We start from the raw sequence: 18,818 nt of genomic DNA on the forward strand, positions 1-18,818 counted from the left end.
CACTGTGCCATCATGGCTCAAAAAGTAAGCCTACTATTTAAACTTTCCTTCTACAATGGCTATTTGGTGAAGGCAACCTTCATGTGACAGACATTTCACCAAGTGCCTACAACCAGATCTCAAAATATTTACATAGGTTGAGGACCTATCTACATGGTATAGTACTGTTCTTTATTTTTCGCCAATTAAATAATTTCTGGTCCAACTGTACTGAATATTGTGCATAGCATATAAATACATATCTGTTAGGAGTAAGCAAGAATGAATATCAGAAAAGGTTGAAGGCATCTTGTGATATTATCAATATTTATCATGAACAATTTAAAGAATAAACAATGAAGTTGGGAAAATACATTTCATTTATTTGTATCCCGCTTTCATTACTTTTACAAGTAACTCAAGGCAGTGTGCATACCTAATATTCTTTCCTCATCCTATTTTCCCCAAAAAACCACTCTGTGAGGAGAATTGGACTGAGAGTGAGTGAGTGACTGGCCCAAAGTCACCCAACTGGCCTTAACCACAAGACCAAACTGGCATTATACTATCAAAACTTCAGCATGTTTTTTCATGCACAAAAATTTTAATTCTAAATATTAATTCACACCTAAATGAATTTTAGAATATACAGCTAAATTTGGATTTCTAACTGTACATAAAGCCACCTGAACTGTGCTTACCCAATGCACTTTGGATCTTTTCATCTATGACTATTGTTATTTCTAATTAAACAAATGTATTCATTTAGTTTATTTGAAATTGAATATTTGTTCACTGCAAAATGTACATAAATCCTAAAGGAATAACATTGATCATAATGCAATGTTAAAAACATTTTAAAAATCCACACTTGAAACTAGCTTTTTGTGGGTAGCTTCAATGATTTAATGATAGTCATTTGTTTCCCTCTCTCCATTAGCACATAAGACATACCGGTAAGTTTGATTTGTAAATATTACAAAGGAATTATTTAAAGTACTATTTTATTAAGGTTCAGTAAAGAACCATATTTAGAATTTGTGAAAAAGATATTTATCATAAAAGGAACAGTGATTTCTTAAACTCTTGGTTAGTTTAATCCAAAGCTCTAGGAGTTATAGGCAATTGTGTTCTTTTGCTACGTACTGTTGGGAAGTGACTTTAACATACACATGTACACTATGCAATTTTATTGGTATGACAATATTTGCAAAACAATTGTAAAGAAATCCCAGCGCTAATTGTGTAGGAATAGAATACGGGCATATTGTGTGTCAGAGAAGGGGAATGTAAAGCAATACGAATATCCAGGCCTTTCTTCATGCACCTTAAAGTTGCTTCTTTAAAATCTACATGAAGAATCAATTTCTTGCTGCTCGGTAGGGCGGGAACAAGGGATTGCAAGAGTAGCAGAGAAACTGTTACAGAATGGAACTTTGAAAATGAAGATCAGGCAATCATAGCAACAGCTCAGTAGCAGCCAGCGATACTGAAGCAACCACAACATTTCCTAGTTGCATTTTCTCCGGAGTTACGGATCCCTAATGTAGGCACATTCTGTAAGTTAGCCCAACCTTGGTTCAAAAATTGTCATCCTATGATGCACCAATTCACCCAGGTAAAGGTCATGAGAATTTTAGTAGTATATAGATATTCCAGATTCTCATTTACGTACAGTTCTGGCATATACACAAGTGACTAACTTCATTAAAAAAATAGGTATATTTTAAATATGTATATTTGAAGCACAGTTTGAAAGCAACACCACTACTCATTTTTAATAAAGTATTATGTTTTATACCAACAGATTAGCCCTAGAGCAGACATGTCAAACTCGCGACATCACATGATGTCGCGCAACGTATTGGAGCTTTTTCTCCATTGCCGGCAAAGGGGTGGGCGCGGTTTCCTGGTGACGCATCCGGCCCGCGGGTCGACAGTTTGACACCCCTGCCCTAGAGTGTTACAGAAGTTAGAAAGCTATAAGAACATTGCACCAAATAAGTTAATTTTACATTTATTTTCCTGGAAATATAATTCTTAACTCACAGTTGCAGTTTGCTTTCATCTGATAATAAGACAATACAGCTTTGAGAAGGGATAAAGAGATCAAAAGAATTCCAAGAAATTTGCTGCCAGCAAATACAATCAAACTGAAGAACATTACCTTGGAAGTCAAATCTCTGTGGAAAATTCCTTTATAATGAAGATAGCTGAGTCCGAGAGCAATATCCAGTGCCAGCTTTACTCGCACTGTCCAGGACAAGTGGTGATTACTATCTAACAATTGTTCCAGGTTACCACAGTTGATGTACTGTAAAAAAACAAAGCTGCGATTAAAAATGTAGTTCAAATCAAAAAAATACTGGTGAGAAAAGATGGTACATTTCAACATGGAGCTGGGTTTAGTGAAGAGCTCTTCTTTGTCTACTACACTAACAAATTAGTGTAACTGAATTTAAATATCCTATTGTAATCCAATACACAGTTACTGAATTAATACACTGTGATTAGCTCCTCTAGTCAAGCAAAAATTATAATTCTATATTATAAAGATAAGATTAAGCACTTAAAGAAGATACAGTAATTTTTAATTTTGATTCTTACTCTGCCTAATTCCTTAAAGTGCTCATAAAAATAAACAATGTAAGTTTAAGAACAACAGGCAAGTAAAAGTAGAAATTTATAACATAGTATCCTGGATTTTCATAATTATAGTTACTATTTACCAACAAAGGTGATGAGATTTAAAGCCTTTTTCTCCCTTATATTTGTATAATAATTTGTTTTCCTCTATCTCACTTATAAATGTTATGATTAAGAACTATACAATTTTGTAAACTGTGGGTGAAAGGGGAATTGCAAAGAGAATTTATAATTTGGGATCGCTGATGTAAGGGTTACACTAACATGGGAAATTATTTCTGATAATGTTAACTGAAGCAAAATAGATGAGCAACTAAGGATAATAACTATAATTGCAATTATTTTAATTACTGCACTTCTCAAGTTCAAACTAAAGAGAGGAATGAAACTAGATCCTATTACTCAGGTGAATTTTACTACCTGCCAAATTTTACTATCTGCCAAATGCCATAATTATGGCTTTCCAAAATGCGCAACAGGATTAAGTTGAATGCTTGCAAAGTGTTTCCTAATTCAAAAACCTGTTGTAAAAGGGGAGGAGAATTTACTGCTTTTTCTTTTCTTTCAGCACCCAGCCAAGGTGGATCCTACATGTTAAATGCTAAATTTAATTGACCGCTTTTCCTTCTTGGTTTGTACACTATTTTTTTCTTTTTCCTTATTGTTAGGGTTGAATGTATGCTTTTGTTTTGTTTCATTTTGTTGGTTTGTTTTATTGTTCTGTTTTGTAATTTATTCTCTATGATAAAACAATAAATTAAAAAAACCTGTGAGTTTGACAATAGTCAATGGGTTGAAAGTTCTGCTGCTGAACACCCAATGAATAGGAAAACAGAGTTGGTCAAACTATTTTATCACAGACCTCTTTCAGGTTTCTCTGCCTGGATTCTCTACATAGCAGCAGGCAAAGATACAGAACTTTAGTGGTCTATTATGATATTATAATATGCACTAAATATCCTCATCTTATTTTGAATGTGAGTTTCTGAAGGGTGGAATTCTAGACATAATAGGCTCTCCATTCCTAAGCTTTCTGGCCCACGGAACCACCTGATACATAAGTTTTCCCAAATTGTTTTGATAAAGATTCGTCTTATATACCAATTGCGCCCCTTTTTGGACCGAGATGCCCTACGTACAGTCACCCACGCACTCGTTACCTCCCGTATAGATTACTGTAATGCTCTCTACATGGGGCTGCCCTTGAAGACCACCCGGAGGCTTCAGCTGGTGCAGAATGCAGCTGCACGGGTTGTGATGGGAGCACCCCGATACTCCCATATTACACCCCTCCTGCGTGAGCTGCATTGGCTACCAGTTGCCCTCCAGGTGAGATTTAAGGTGCTGGTACTTACCTTTAAAGCCCTACATGGCTTAGGCCCGGGATACTTTCAGGACCATTTGTTGCTGGGAACAAATTCCCATCGTCCAGTACGCTCACACAGAGAAGGCCTCCTCAGGGTACCGTCAGCTAGGCAATGTCGGCTGGCGACCCCCAGGGGGAGGGCCTTCTCTGTGGGAGCGCCAGCCCTATGGAATCAGCTCCCCCCTGAGCTTCGGATGGCCCCAAACCTCCAATCCTTTCGCCGCAGCCTCAAAACACTCCTGTTCCACCAGGCTGACCTGGACTGACAGGCATTTTAATTAATTATATTTAGAATTTTTAATTTATTTTTTAATCTTTAATTTTAATTTATTGCACAGATGATTTCAATTTTATTTTTATCTTGATTTCTGTACTTATTATATGTTTTGTTGTTAGCCGCCCTGAGTCCTTCGGGAGATAGGGCGGGATATAAATCCCATCAATAAATAAATAAATAAATAAAGATCACCCTTGAGTTAATGCTTTAACGTTATGACTGGACTTTGGACATTTTATGGATGTGGAAGAAGGTAATTAAAGTGATCCACACTAAAAATTTATGTATCTCAATAACTTCTCAATGTTCCTTACAAAATTTCTTAGCATTTTAGCAAGCATTTTTCTTTAAAAAATCCTGTTTGATTTCATTTTCCAAAATGCAGAAATGAGCTGAGAACATGGCAGAATGTTCAAGAGCATCTTGTCAAATTTGAATATAGTACAAACTATAACAAGCTAATATACCAATGAATTGTATGGTTTTATTTGTTGTGTTGGGCTGTACTGATTAGTGTTCACTGTAGATGTTTAATTATTATACTGTACACTCTGTAAGTCACTAAGGATTATTTGATTGTGGCAGGATACAAATCTAGTCAATAAATCAATCAGAATACCGGTAGTTATTAAACAGCCAACCAATGTACCGTATATACTTGAGTATAAGCCGACTCGAGTATAAGCCGAGACCCCCCAATTTTACCCCCAAAAACTGGAAAAAGTTATTGACTCGAGTATAAGCCGAGGCTGGGAAATGCAGCAGCTGGAGGCTGGATCCCCCGAAAGACGTCTCTGCTGAGATGAGAGAACGGGGTGGCAAGCCGCCGAGAGAATGGGGCGGTGGAGTGCTCCGCCGAGAGAATGGGGCGGCTTGCTGTTCTCTCGGTGCAGCACGGCAGAGGCTGGATCTCACGAAAGAAGTCTCCGCTGAGCGAGAGAATGAGGCGTCTCAGCGCCCATTTTCTCGGCGAAGACTTCTTTCAGGGGATGCAACTTCTGCCGCCCCTTTCTCTCAGCTGCCCAGTGGAACAGCTTGCCACCAGAAATCAAGAGTGCTCCATCACTGGAGGTTTTTAAGAAGAGACTGGACATTCACCTGTCTAAGATGGTATCGGTCAGTGGTGGCGAAACTTTTAGAGACCGAGTGCCCAAACCGCAAGCCAAAACCCACTTGTTTATCACAAAGTGCCAAGGCAGCATCGGCATTCTGGTGCCCTCGGGGGAGGGGACAGGGAGGCGCCTCTGAGTGCCGCCTCTGGCACGAAAAAAAAGGGGGAGCAAAAAATGGGCCACCGTACCGCAAGGCACAAAAACGCCAACCGCCGTGCCGCAGGGTGCAGATACAAGGCACCGCATCACGTGAGAACGGGGCTGGGCTAGTGAGTATCACGCAGGCACTAGCCCCGCCCCCTTTGCAGCATGTGCCTGCTCGTGGCCCCGTGCGCGCATGCACGCATGTAAAATGCTTCCCCCTCCCTTTTCTTCCAGTCCACCAACCAACAAGGACCTGCTGCTGGCAGCGGTGGTGGCGCACGTGCCAACAGAGAGGGCTCTGAGTGCCACCTCTGGCAGGCGTGCCATAGGTTCACCACCACTGGTATAGGTCCTCCTGCTTGAGCAAGGGGCTGGACTAGAAGACCTCCAAGGTCCCTTCCAGCTCTATTCTATTCTATTCTATTCTATTCTATTCTATTCTATTCTATTCTATTCTATTCTATTCTATTCTATTCCATTCACTTTCTATATTTCTATTCTATTATTCTATTCTATTATTCTATTCTATTCTATTCTATTCTATTCACTTTCTATATTTCTATTCTATTCTATTCTATTCTATTCTATTCTATTCTATTCTATTCACTTTCTATATTTCTATTCTATTCTATTCCATTCACTTTCTATATTTCTATTCTATTCTATTCTATTATTCTATTCTATTCTATTCTATTCACTTTCTATATTTCTATTCTATTCTATTCTATTCACTTTCTATATTTCTATTCTATTCTATTCTATTCTATTCTATTCTATTCTATTCTATTCTATTCTATTCTTATTACCATTTTCTATTCTATTCTATTCTATTCTATTCTATTCTATTCTATTCTATTCTGTTCTGTTCTGTTCTGTTCTACGTTCTGTTCCAATCCATTCCATATTTTCTATTCCATTCTGTTCCACTGTCAGAGCCCATCGGAGGCAACCCAGTCAGCCCAAACAGGAGTTACACTAATGCTACGCAGCCTCTCCTCTCAACCTGAACCCCTCCTTACCTTTCCTTTTATCTGCATCCTATTTTTAACTGCCGGCTCTGCCCTGCCCTATTTTGTCCTTGAGCACTCGTGAGCTCATCAAGAACAGAAGGTAACCGTGGGGGGAAAGGCAGGGCAAGATCTGCAAGATCCCCATTTGCATTTGACTTTGCCATCCCATCTGGTTCGAGATAACACACCACACACACACACACACACACACACACACACACAGAGAGAGAGAGAGAGAGAGAGAGAGAGAGAGAGAGAGAGAGAGAGAGAGAGAGAGAGAGAGAGAGAGACGCACACCTCAGCAAAAAAGAAAGAAAGAAAAAGAAGTAGTAGAAGAGGCAGAGAGCCCCTGTGGGTAGGAGTGAGGATGGGGAGAAACAGCAAGAAGACCGGGTGGGGTGGGGTGGGTTAATCACTAAACCTTCCAGTGTTTAACCAAAGCAGCTTTTGCATTTGTCAAGCTCTGCTAGCAGGGCACTGGACGGGCCTGGCGGAGCTGCTGAAGGTGAACGGGAGAAGGTGAGTCTTCGCCGAGAAAATCTCAGCGCCCATTTTCTCGGCGAAGACTTCTTTCGGGGGATGCAGCTTCTGCCGCCCCTTTCTCTCAGCTGCCCAGCTAAGAGAAGGGGTGACAGAGGCTGGATCCTCCGAAACAAGTCTCCGTGAGACGAGAGAACAAGGCGTTGGAGCGCTCCGTGAAGTGTGGGGTGGGGAAGCTTGCCGCCCATTGTCTCAGCGACGAAGACTTGTTTCGGGGGAGCCAGCCTCTGTCGCCCCTTTCTCTCAGCTGCCCAGCTGAGAGAAGGGGGTGACAGAGGCTGGATCCCCCGAAACAAGTCTCCGTGAGACGAGAGAACAAGGCGTTGGAGCGCTCCGTGAAGTGTGGGGTGGGGAAGCTTGCCGCCCATTGTCTCAGCGACGAAGACTTCTTTCGGGGGATGCAGCTTCTGCCGCCCCTTTCTCTCAGCTGCCCAGCTAAGAGAAGGGGTGACAGAGGCTGGATCCTCCGAAACAAGTCTCCGTGAGACGAGAGAACAAGGCGTTGGAGCGCTCCGTGAAGTGTGGGGTGGGGAAGCTTGCCGCCCATTGTCTCAGCGACGAAGACTTCTTTCGGGGGATGCAGCTTCTGCCGCCCCTTTCTCTCAGCTGCCCAGCTAAGAGAAGGGGTGACAGAGGCTGGATCCTCCGAAACAAGTCTCCGTGAGACGAGAGAACAAGGCGTTGGAGCGCTCCGTGAAGTGTGGGGTGGGGAAGCTTGCCGCCCATTGTCTCAGCGACGAAGACTTCTTTCGGGGGATGCAGCTTCTGCCGCCCCTTTCTCTCAGCTGCCCAGCTAAGAGAAGGGGTGACAGAGGCTGGATCCTCCGAAACAAGTCTCCGTGAGACGAGAGAACAAGGCGTTGGAGCGCTCCGCGAAGTGTGGGGTGGGGAAGCTTGCCGCCCATTGTCTCAGCGACGAAGACTTGTTTCGGGGGATGCAGCTTCTGCCGCCCCTTTCTCTCAGCTGCCCAGCTAAGAGAAGGGGTGACAGAGGCTGGATCCCCCGAAACAAGTCTCCGTGAGACGAGAGAACAAGGCGTTGGAGCGCTCCGCGAAGTGTGGGGTGGGGAAGCTTGCCGCCCATTGTCTCAGCGACGAAGACTTGTTTCGGGGGATGCAGCTTCTGCCGCCCCTTTCTCTCAGCTGCCCAGCTAAGAGAAGGGGTGACAGAGGCTGGATCCCCCGAAACAAGTCTCTGTGAGACGAGAGAACAAGGCGTTGGAGCGCTCCGCGAAGTGTGGGGTGGGGAAGCTTGCCGCCCATTGTCTCAGCGACGAAGACTTGTTTCGGGGGATGCAGCTTCTGCCGCCCCTTTCTCTCAGCTGCCCAGCTAAGAGAAGGGGTGACAGAGGCTGGATCCCCCGAAACAAGTCTCCGTGAGACGAGAGAACAAGGCGTTGGAGCGCTCCGTGAAGTGTGGGGTGGGGAAGCTTGCCGCCCATTGTCTCAGCGACGAAGACTTGTTTCGGGGGAGCCAGCCTCTGTCGCCCCTTTCTCTCAGCTGCCCAGCTGAGAGAAGGGGGTGACAGAGGCTGGATCCCCCGAAACAAGTCTCCGTGAGACGAGAGAACAAGGCGTTGGAGCGCTCCGCGAAGTGTGGGGTGGGGAAGCTTGCCGCCCATTGTCTCAGTGACGAAGACTTCTTTTGGGGGATGCAGCTTCTGCCGCCCCTTTCTCTCAGCTGCCCAGCTGAGAGAAGGGGGTGACAGAGGCTGGATCCCCCGAAACAAGTCTTCGCCGAGAAAATGGGTGGCAAGCTTCCACCGCCCCATTCTCTTAGCGGAGGCTTGCAGAGGTGGCGGCGGAGCTGCGCGCGCAGCTCTCCAAACCGCCACAGCCCGTTTGGAGAGCTGCTGCCTTCGTTCATGTTTGATGAAAGCAGCAGCTCTCCAAACGGGGGTAGAAGTTCTTTTTTTTTGTTGTTGACTGGAGTATAAGCCGAAGTGGAGTTTTTCAGCCCAAAAAGTGGGCTGAAAAATTCGGCTTATACTCAAGTATATACGGTATTTATAATAAGAGAACTTTGACTCTGCAGGATAATAAAATATACTGAAACTGAAATCCAATATATTTGCAAGGCAAGAGGATGAGTAATCTGTTCAGAGATCTGGATGGCTCTCAGCCTGAAGGTGTTCAAGAGCCTACTAAAAATGAACTTTCACTCTCACCTATTAAAAAACTGGTTATTTTCCCAGTCTCTGGGGAAGAGCAAAGATTGAGTTCACAATGGATGGATTTTTTTCAGTTCATGTTGTTTCTAGGGGTGCTCATGTTTTTCTGAATGTTGTACATTATAAAAAAAACCCTTTTAATTATAAACTGTTCAGGATTTGGGCAGTCTATAATTGTTTAAATAAACAAATAGCCTCCAAGGCTCTGTATGGAGTAGTATCTTGGCTCCAGATATTTCTGAGTGCAATAGATTGTCCATTTTAATCTAACTTTATATGTGGTTATGGAACAGACTTCAGATGGCCCATTATAGACCCTGACCTGGTGTTAAGGAATGCTCCTCTATTGGTTTTGTAGAAACTCTACAACTATTAATATCATTAATCCTTACATACATCTTGACAACTTATCCAAAATGGCACTAGAAATCCAGTGGTCCTAATCCTTTTGAGAAGCACATTTTCAAACGATTTGCACTATGAGATACCTATTTAATAACATAATTATTAGTTTATGGTATTCCTCGCTCAACACAAACATAACCCCTGAAGAGATTGTTTATAGTTTGGGTACTGCTGTGACTATTTCTTCATATGGTGCCTGTTTTGGTTGTCTTGCAACGTTTCATAACACAAAATATACATAGGGTTTCCATGACCATATTCTCCATTGTTATGGGAAATAAAAATTTAGAACAAGATGCAATTTACAAACTACTACTATTCCATTGTTATGTCCCAACTGAGGAAAACTGAACTGTAATTTGAACAATCATTGTTCATCTAAGCAGAATAAGCTCTGCATCCCATTTGGAATATACTAGGGACTCCTATTTTAAAGATAGATGCTGACAACCTGAAACCATGCTATGGAGAGTGGAAAGAGGGCATATGTATAAGTAACTCACAGCTATTTAGTATCATAATTAAACTACAGTTCAGAGATAAGTGAAGACTTACCACTATTCAAAAACTTTAATAATGCAGCTATATCCAGTTTCATAATAATTGGCTACTTTGTTTCAAGAAATTTGTTCCTTGTAACACTGACTTAATCTAATCTCAGAGCAATTAGCAGGTGAAAAAGGCAATTGCACAGAGAACATATTATACGACCCAGGGGGGAAAAAAGTAATCTGGAGAAGCAGAGAACTCGTTTATGTTTTCCATAGATACCAGATCTGTGCGGCAAGATTTTGCATCCTCTGTGACTTTGTTGTCATATGGTGGTCTTAGATTTTTTTTTCCAAATCTTTCTCATATCCACAAAGTCTTACAATTTATTTTACCTTTCATAATTCTCCCTAATCAAAACCCTTAAATGAAAGATAATCACATATTTACGGCCCAGATGTAAATATGGGGAAGAAACAGCAAACTGAGAATGGCTCCTTTAAAAGTAGAAGTGACCATGGTGGAACGAAGAGCCAGCAAGTAGACTGGCTCTTCTAAATACGTCTCTGGACAAGAAAAGGTCAGAGGATCGCCCAAAGTGCTCCATACAGTTTTTCTTCACACAGAGATCATAAGATACCAGTCTTTGGCTCTGGAAGATGAGGGAATGCCATTTCTGCCCAAACTGCAGCCAGAGCCTTTATGGAACTGAGCTGCATGCTTCCTTTTCTAATCACTTTTGGAAATGGTTTTGTCAGAATCCATTTATATCATATTCATAAATGGAATGTTTCAAACATATCCCATGGATTCTGCCATCTCCCAAAGAGAAGAGGATAGATGTGTATTGAACCGGCAATAGGCATTTCAAAGGAAAGCAGAAGCCTTTTGAACTGGGGAAACAAAAGGGGGGGCTAGCATCTGGCTTTTGTCACGGAAGACAGCAATAAACAAAAGGGTCCTAACTTCCTTTTTCCCACGAGGTGGATGATACGAGAGGAAGGATGGGGGGACTGACCAAATGGGGATTAAGGGGGGTTAAACCGGGAACTCTTTATAAGGATTTACATCGTGGAACCATTAAGCCCTGTCTCATTTCCTACAACCAAGCATGTCATAGTAAAGATTTCTTTTGGACTAAAAACCTGACTCCAAGAGTTTTTGTCTTCCTAAGACATGGTTTGGGGTGGGTCCTGACAGGTTTGTTAATTGCTTTTCAGATATTAAGATCTTTCAGAATGATATTTTTATAGCCCCAGGTGAATTTCCTTCAATCCTTAGTGAAGTAAGTTTTAAATACAACACCTATTTGAAGGGATTAAAGATTAAGATGATAAAGTCAGTTTATTTGATCAAGATTAAAATAGATTTGTTATCTCTGATAACCCTTAGTGGACTATTGGTGACTAGGACTGTATGATGAAGCTTCTAAGCTTTATAGGTAAGAGAAGAAATATCAGGAAAAGATCTTTTGTTGAATTTTAAGAGAAGTAATACATTATTAAAGTTGTTTGTATTTATTGCGATGAAGAGGGAAGTCATTTATTATTATTTTTCTTAATTATATTTTTATTTTTTTCTATTTTTCTCTGTTCCACACTTTTTTCTTTTTATTCTTTTAATTTTAGTTCGTATTAGCCTTTGTATTTTATTTGCAAACTTTAATAAAATTACTGCAAAAACAAAAAAAAAATGGACTGAAGGCCAAGAACACTGATTTCTGGGTCAGTAGATATGACTTAGCACAACCAAATATTTTGACATTTTCTTCCATAATCTTTTGAGAGATTTATGTAGATCTGGATGCAGAGTGTGGACCAATGAAAAATCTTTCTGAAATAAAGAAAGGTCTCAAGATCATCCACATGTCCTCCATTTACTTCTCATGAGTAAACCCTAGAAAAAGATGTTTTGTGATTGGCTGGTGGAGCAGTTGAGAGATTCTATTGGAGCTTACAGCTGTTTTGGAGTCAAAGTTCTGCTGATTCTCATTTTTTAATTACTGAACTTTTTAAAACTACTTTTCAAAATATTAAGAAACTTTTAGGTTTTCAGCGGGTGAGATTTTCCTTCAACCTTTTGCAAACAAAGTTTTAAATATGATTTTAAGATTTATAAAAAATTATAAATTTGCTGTTAAGGAGTTAATAGCAAAAGGAGAATTGAGCATTGTTTTTGAAAAATTAATTATGGATGAATGGTCCAGATGAATTTATTATAAATGGATTAAGGAAATATAAGAATTTTCCCCGTGGGAAAGAAGTTATGTTTTACTATTGGCATGTAAACAAGATGGAAATTTGAAAGTTGATCACTAGAAGGTGCCAGAAGTGAACAGAACAATGGATGACTAGAGAAATGGGATCAAATGACTCAAAAATTAATCTTAAAGATTCTGCCACTGTTGATAAATTTATTGACAAAATAGATGATGGTAGAGAAGAAAAAGAAATATTGTGCTGGACAAGGAGCCAAAGATATTGTACTAAACAAAAAAACCTGATTTAACAGTTTTTAAATAATAAAAAAGACAGATTATAAGAAGGACATAGAACAAGATGACTTAACCCAATAAGCATGGAAACTTACAGCCATAGACTCTGACCTATATCCTGAGATTGTTCAGAATTTCCAAATTTGGGGAACAGTATCAACAAGTAAAATCTCAAAGGTGGAAAAGCACAAAAATATGAGGAATGGTTTCTTGGGAATAATGCCCTACTCAGGAACCCCCATTTGAAAACTCTGTAGTCTAAATTATGTATGTATCAGTTGGGGCTTGGAGACAAAAGCTAGAAGTCTTTTGTATACTCTTCAGTTAGAAAATCATCCCAATATCAGCTCAATATCTTACATACGACCTGTGACTTCCTATCTTGAACCTTGCCCTGGACTTCTGGACTGATTTTTTGGACTCTGAATCAGTTTGTATTCTGACTTTTGCCCACATCAGTCTGAAACTTTGAGTATATGCTTGACTGACTTTGAACTGTCTTTACAGTACATTTCCTGCCCAACCATTTGATTACATATTGATAATCTTTGAGAAGCTTTAAGCCTATCCAACTATATCTGCGCCAATTTTGGTGAGCTCACTGCCTGAGACAAAAGGAAAAATGAAATAATTGGAGAGCCATGCTTTATACCTTTACGTACTCATATGTCGCAACATATTAATTTGGATCTTAACATTTAAGGTCTATATTATATATATTTTTCTATAACAGGGAGTAGTTGAGAAAATTTATTCTTGGTTCCAAAATCAAGTCTACATAACTCACATATTCATGCCTAGACTATGAAAACTTAAAGGGGGAAAACCCATATATAGCAAGATCTTTATTTAAACTAAGCCATGATACCATATTTTCTTTGTCAGAGGGGTGTTGCTCCCTATTGCTTAATGAAACACTAATAAAAACATTTCTATTGTGCTGTTCTATTGTTTATGCTTAAACAGTTGCAGTACATTGGCTCAATGAGTTTTATTTTATGAAAGAATGCGGTATTAAAAATTAACACTCCAAAAGGCAATGCAGTAGACTTATAACTCTTTTGTTATCCTAGTAGGATTGAGGCAGCATATAAACCAGTGGTGGGATTCAGCCGGTTCGCACCACTTTGGCAGAACCGGTAGCTAGTTTTTCATTGCCCAGCATAGAATGGACTTCTGGAAGCGGCATTCACACAGAGAACCGGTTATTCACATATTTGAATCCTACCACTGTTATAAACTAATTGATGGGTCACTATTTTTTGTGATATGTTTGAATATTCTAGCAGACTTTCATACCTCTGTTCATATGGAAGAATATACAGCTGTTAACTGAACAAGAACAACAAAAAGTGTAGCAGACACTGTGAACTGATTCATATGTACATTAAAAGGCTTGGCCTCTTAATTTTCTCCACAAGATTCCTATTATGTATGGCATTGCATCAAGGAAACATCATGTGCATAAGATAAATCAATATATTAGGAAAGAAGTCAATAATCATTTCTACAGGAATAATGACACATGTTTTGCAGCTATAGAGAGAGATGCCACCATCCTAAATGTTTAGATACCTGGCACTTAATTCATATTAAGGATGGTTTATGCATTTCCATTATTGAAAGGAATCACAGTATCCAACAGTGTGAAATACAGACTTATTTCAACCATTATTTATTTAACTAATATAGGTACACAGAATTATAAGTACACATTTTAATTGCTAGGCTTTTGAGCACTTGTACATTCTTATGACATGTTCTTATGTGTTAATCCTTCAAACATCAGCCATCTAATTCATGCTAAAATAATGGGCAGAGTCCTATTGAAATTGACATTTGAGTGTTTTGAAAGTATCCTAAATGGCATACCAATACTAATCATGTGACAGCCTATATTACCAGAACTCTAAGAGACATGCACACTTCCAACATAACAACAGTGTTAAAATAATATGGGTGGATTCACTCTATGGGCTGACTTACTCATAAGTAATAAAACATAAAACACAGTGAATGTTCAAAGTTGCAAAACAGGGAATATAAAGTTTTCAAAGTACTGTATGAAGCTTGTAGACTTTTCACTTTTAACAAAAACCTTACTTACATAGAAGAAAATTAGATTGCAGTTAGAATACATAGTATTTATGTTTATGTTTATTTTTAATTTCAATATTTGAGGCCATCTAGTCACTAATGAGTCTGGGTGGCTAAAATGTCCAAATATGTCATATTATTTTAAATCAAATACACAAATAAAACATTAGGCAGATTAAAGATTATTCTTTTTAGAAAAAAAATTACTGTTGTTCACCAAATTACTGGAAGAAGATAAAATCCATCTTTTGAGCAATCGGGAGAATCTGAATAGACTATGACTCAGTTAAGAAGCATTAGCATCACAACCGGCAACCAAGACTCTTGAGATCTTGCATGCTTTTCATACAATTATCCTCAACTTGCTGTTTATTAACTATACTGTGTCATTACATACAATACTTAGTACTCATTACCAAATTATGATTCACAAAGCCATTTCAATCCATGTTCTCAAACTGTGGCTTGGTAGATTAGCGAAAACTAGAAATTGAGGAAAAACTCCAAGTAAAAAGAGGGGAGGAGGAGAAATGGTTTGTTGGGATGTTCTTCCACAAGTAATAACTTAATATTACATCTTAAATGACTCATAATGGAGGTGAAGCTACAAAACAGCTTGCTTCACTGCAACCCATTTGATCTGCAAATAATTTCATCACCACTATACATATTTTGCTTTCTGCAATCCTCATCAACTGTGAATCACACTTCCCTATTTTCTGTGACAATGCAGTTCATGAACAATACTTTCATCCAATTATTTTTCAGACTAAATTATCCAACAGCTGAATGCAAAAATACATCCAAATGCAACTAATCAATGTGTAGAAGCCCCATTCCCTTTCACAGTGAAAGCAACCTTTGCTCACCATTTCATGTTTTATATGCATGACATTTATGAAGTTACCACCTCCTTCCCCTAACAGGCATTTGTCTTTTTATCTATCTATATGGAACCTTATTAAACATTCCCTCTCAGAGGCTCCACTAGCAGGTATTGTGCAGAGGTGTTGTGGAGGCACCGGACAGTCACGGGACTCTTTCAAGGGAAGAATTCATTGTGAACCAATTAACAAGCTCACTAAAAAGCTAGAAAAGCTTCTCCTGCCAAATCAGCTTTGTTGATGGAGTGTATTTCACATAGCTGAGAGTTTTATGCTGGCAAAGCAGCATTCCTGGAGTTTTCCATGACTAGGGATGATGAAAACAAAGTAGGGAGACAAGGGATGCAGTAAGCATTCTACCCAATAAGATGATCCCCAAATGTATCCATCTGTCTGCACCTTGTATATTTACAGAGGCAAGGAACAAGAATTACCACGTTTTTCAGGGGTGACATGATTATTGTGTGACAGGCCATTCACAAATTGTAACGTTACATCCTGCAAAAAAAAATGGGGACATATAGTCCACATATTTAATTTTATAGGTATGGTAGAATTCATAGTCCCTTGACTCTAGTTATTTTAAATTTCCCTAAAAATTCTAATTATAGGGCAGGAGTCCACAACCTGTACGCCATGGCCCACCACTGGTCCATGGCCTATTTGCAACGAGTGGTGTAAGTGGCTGGCTGGTGCACACAAGTGCCATGGGCGCTTAGGGCCCCAGTCATGCAGGCGTCACAGGCACTCGTGGCCTCACTCACGTGAGCGTCACAGAAGCTCATGGCCCACTTGTGTGAGTGGTGCTAGCACTTGGGACCTCACTTGCACGAGTGTCACGGGTGCTCTTGGCCCCACTCACATGAGCAATGGTTGTTCATGCATGTGCACATGCACGCTTGCCCCTCCCACAAAACCATCCCCTCTTTCTCCCCCTCTGGGCTGCCAACCTGGAAAGGTTGTAGAACTCTGTTATAGGGGAAGCAATCTTTGATGACCAACATCTTCCCAGCTTTTTTAAAAGAAGCAGGAAACATTATCACCATGTCTACTCCTCTTTGCTATAATTTATGGAATGAATTGCAGGCTCTTGTTTTTGCAATGGTTGCTGCCAGACTAATCTATAGGATGTATTGTACAGTACAGATAAAATCTGAAGCTCTTTCAAAATATGAAATCATCTCTAGAAGTTAGGTAGGATATGCCTTTGGTACATTGTGAAGCAATTAAATAAAACTTATTCAGTACACAATTTTAGTGGAATGTTTTAGGTATATAGCACTAGTTACTCAATAATTCCTCTAACTGCAATAAAACAATTTTATATTGGAAAATTAAATTAGGTCAAGAAGCTATTCAGTTGGGTTCATTGAATGAACATAGCTAATATCTCCTGGACAGAAACAGTTTCAAACTTTCAGCTCATAATATAGCACAGAAGTCCATTTTTAAAACAATCTAAAAAGTCCACTGACTTAAACAAACTCATGGATTCGTTTAAATTAGTTCCTTGGCTGGCCCATTGTGCTTTGGATATGTTAAGAATATGAGATGGCCAAAAGTACTATGGAGGATTTTCAAGGCAGAATCTCTTTTAAAAAATGCCATTCAGGATAGCTTTCATTTAGAAAATAAGATACCAGTTATCACTCCGTCTATTTCTTAATTGTTCATGTCTAATCTCTCTTCCTTTCCTTTTCCCACCTCCCCACAACTTCTCATCCTCATCCAAAAACCTCAGTGCCAGAGGAGAGGAAGATCTTTACCATTTAAAGCTCTGTGATGCCTTCCTCAGGAATCAGACTAGTTTATTGTGAGAAATATGACAAACCCTTCCAACAGTGCTTTTGTGAAAATTATGTCGTTTATTTTCTTTTCTTAAATCAAATGCCCACGTGTACATTTAACAGATAAATCCTGAATAAGAAAAAGACCATCACATATCAGTAATATCTTCTATTGTGCGGGAAGAGTGGTAAACTCTGTTCATTTTTTTTCAAAAGGCCATGACAGTTACTAAAAATAATTTTATGAAATATGCATTAGGATCTCAAGAGAGTTCACTACTAAAGTATCTGAATCATTTGGAGACAGTATCCAAGCCAAAAATAATACTGTTTTTTAAAAAAACTACACCATGTCTTCTTTTGTTTCGAACAAAAGTATTCTCATACAACAATAAATATTTCTTTTATTACTGGTAAACATGGGACAGATTTTTCCTTGATCCAGTGCCAACTAAGCAGTATGTATCTTCCGACAAATCACTTGATTCTAAAGGGAGGCCTGTGTTAAAAGAGACAAGCCTATCCACAACTCCCAGCTCTGTCAAAGCAACTTTCACCAGTGCTCAGAATGTTTCTCTGTTAAATAGGGCCTCCCACTGTCACATTGTTTACTGTTTCTATATCCAATATTTCAGGAAAACTTTGCCACTTTCTTTCGCCTCACAATTCCCACATTCATTGCAATGGTGCTACAAGGATTAAAATAAGTGTAATAAAATCATTTCATTATGTATGTATGTATGTATGACTGATGAGAACAAATAAGTTTGAAATGATCATATCGGTCTCCCTTTATTCTTTGTTAGCAAGCCAAAAAAAAATTACACAAATATGAGCTGCCACTGCTGTGTCTATAGCCTGTAGATGGCCTTGGGCTAGGCTGAAACAGGAAATAAGATTTGTCCCATGTCTGGGACCAAGCAAGTGCATTCTAAATACTTAACAAAGATTTAACACATATCTCCCTTGCTTCTCAGCTAACAGAGAGAGAGAGAGAGAGCCTGTGGCCTAGGGGTTAAAACAACTGCTTAAGACGCAGTCGGCCCAGGTTCGAATCTCAGAAGGGTATGGCTGACTGATGAGAACAAATAAGTTTGAAATGATCGTATCTGTCTCCCTTTATTCTTTGTTAGCAAGCCAAAAAAATTACACAAATATGAGCTGCCACTGCTGTGGCTACTGCCTGTAGATGGCCTTGGGCTAGGCTGAAACAGGAAATAAGATTTGTTTCCCTATCAGAAGTTGCATGTGCTACTTCTGTAAGTAATAAAACCACATGTTCTACACATCCCTCCCCAAATGAAATTGAAAGCATTCTCCCTCAATCCCTACATCAGTTTGCTATAGTAGAGAAACTTCTCTGTCAAAGGCCATGCTCTATGAGAGGCATTTCTCACAAATCCATTGGTGGAGAGAA

At 39.7% G+C, this 18,818-nt stretch overlaps 1 protein-coding gene across 1 annotated transcript in view; it reads right to left on the bottom strand.

Moving 5' to 3' along the window:
- TESK2 (testis associated actin remodelling kinase 2) overlaps positions 1-18,818 on the bottom strand; it is a 78,938-nt gene that overhangs the window by 20,311 nt on the left and 39,809 nt on the right. Inside the window, exon 5 of the mRNA XM_081325680.1 lies at positions 2,147-2,293. Within this exon, the coding sequence (XP_081181806.1) occupies positions 2,147-2,293 (147 nt within the window). The remainder of the gene's footprint in view (positions 1-2,146; positions 2,294-18,818) is intronic.

This window comes from Vipera berus, assembly GCF_964194415.1.
Source record: "Vipera berus genome assembly, chromosome: 3".
NCBI classification, from domain to species: domain Eukaryota; kingdom Metazoa; phylum Chordata; class Lepidosauria; order Squamata; family Viperidae; genus Vipera; species Vipera berus.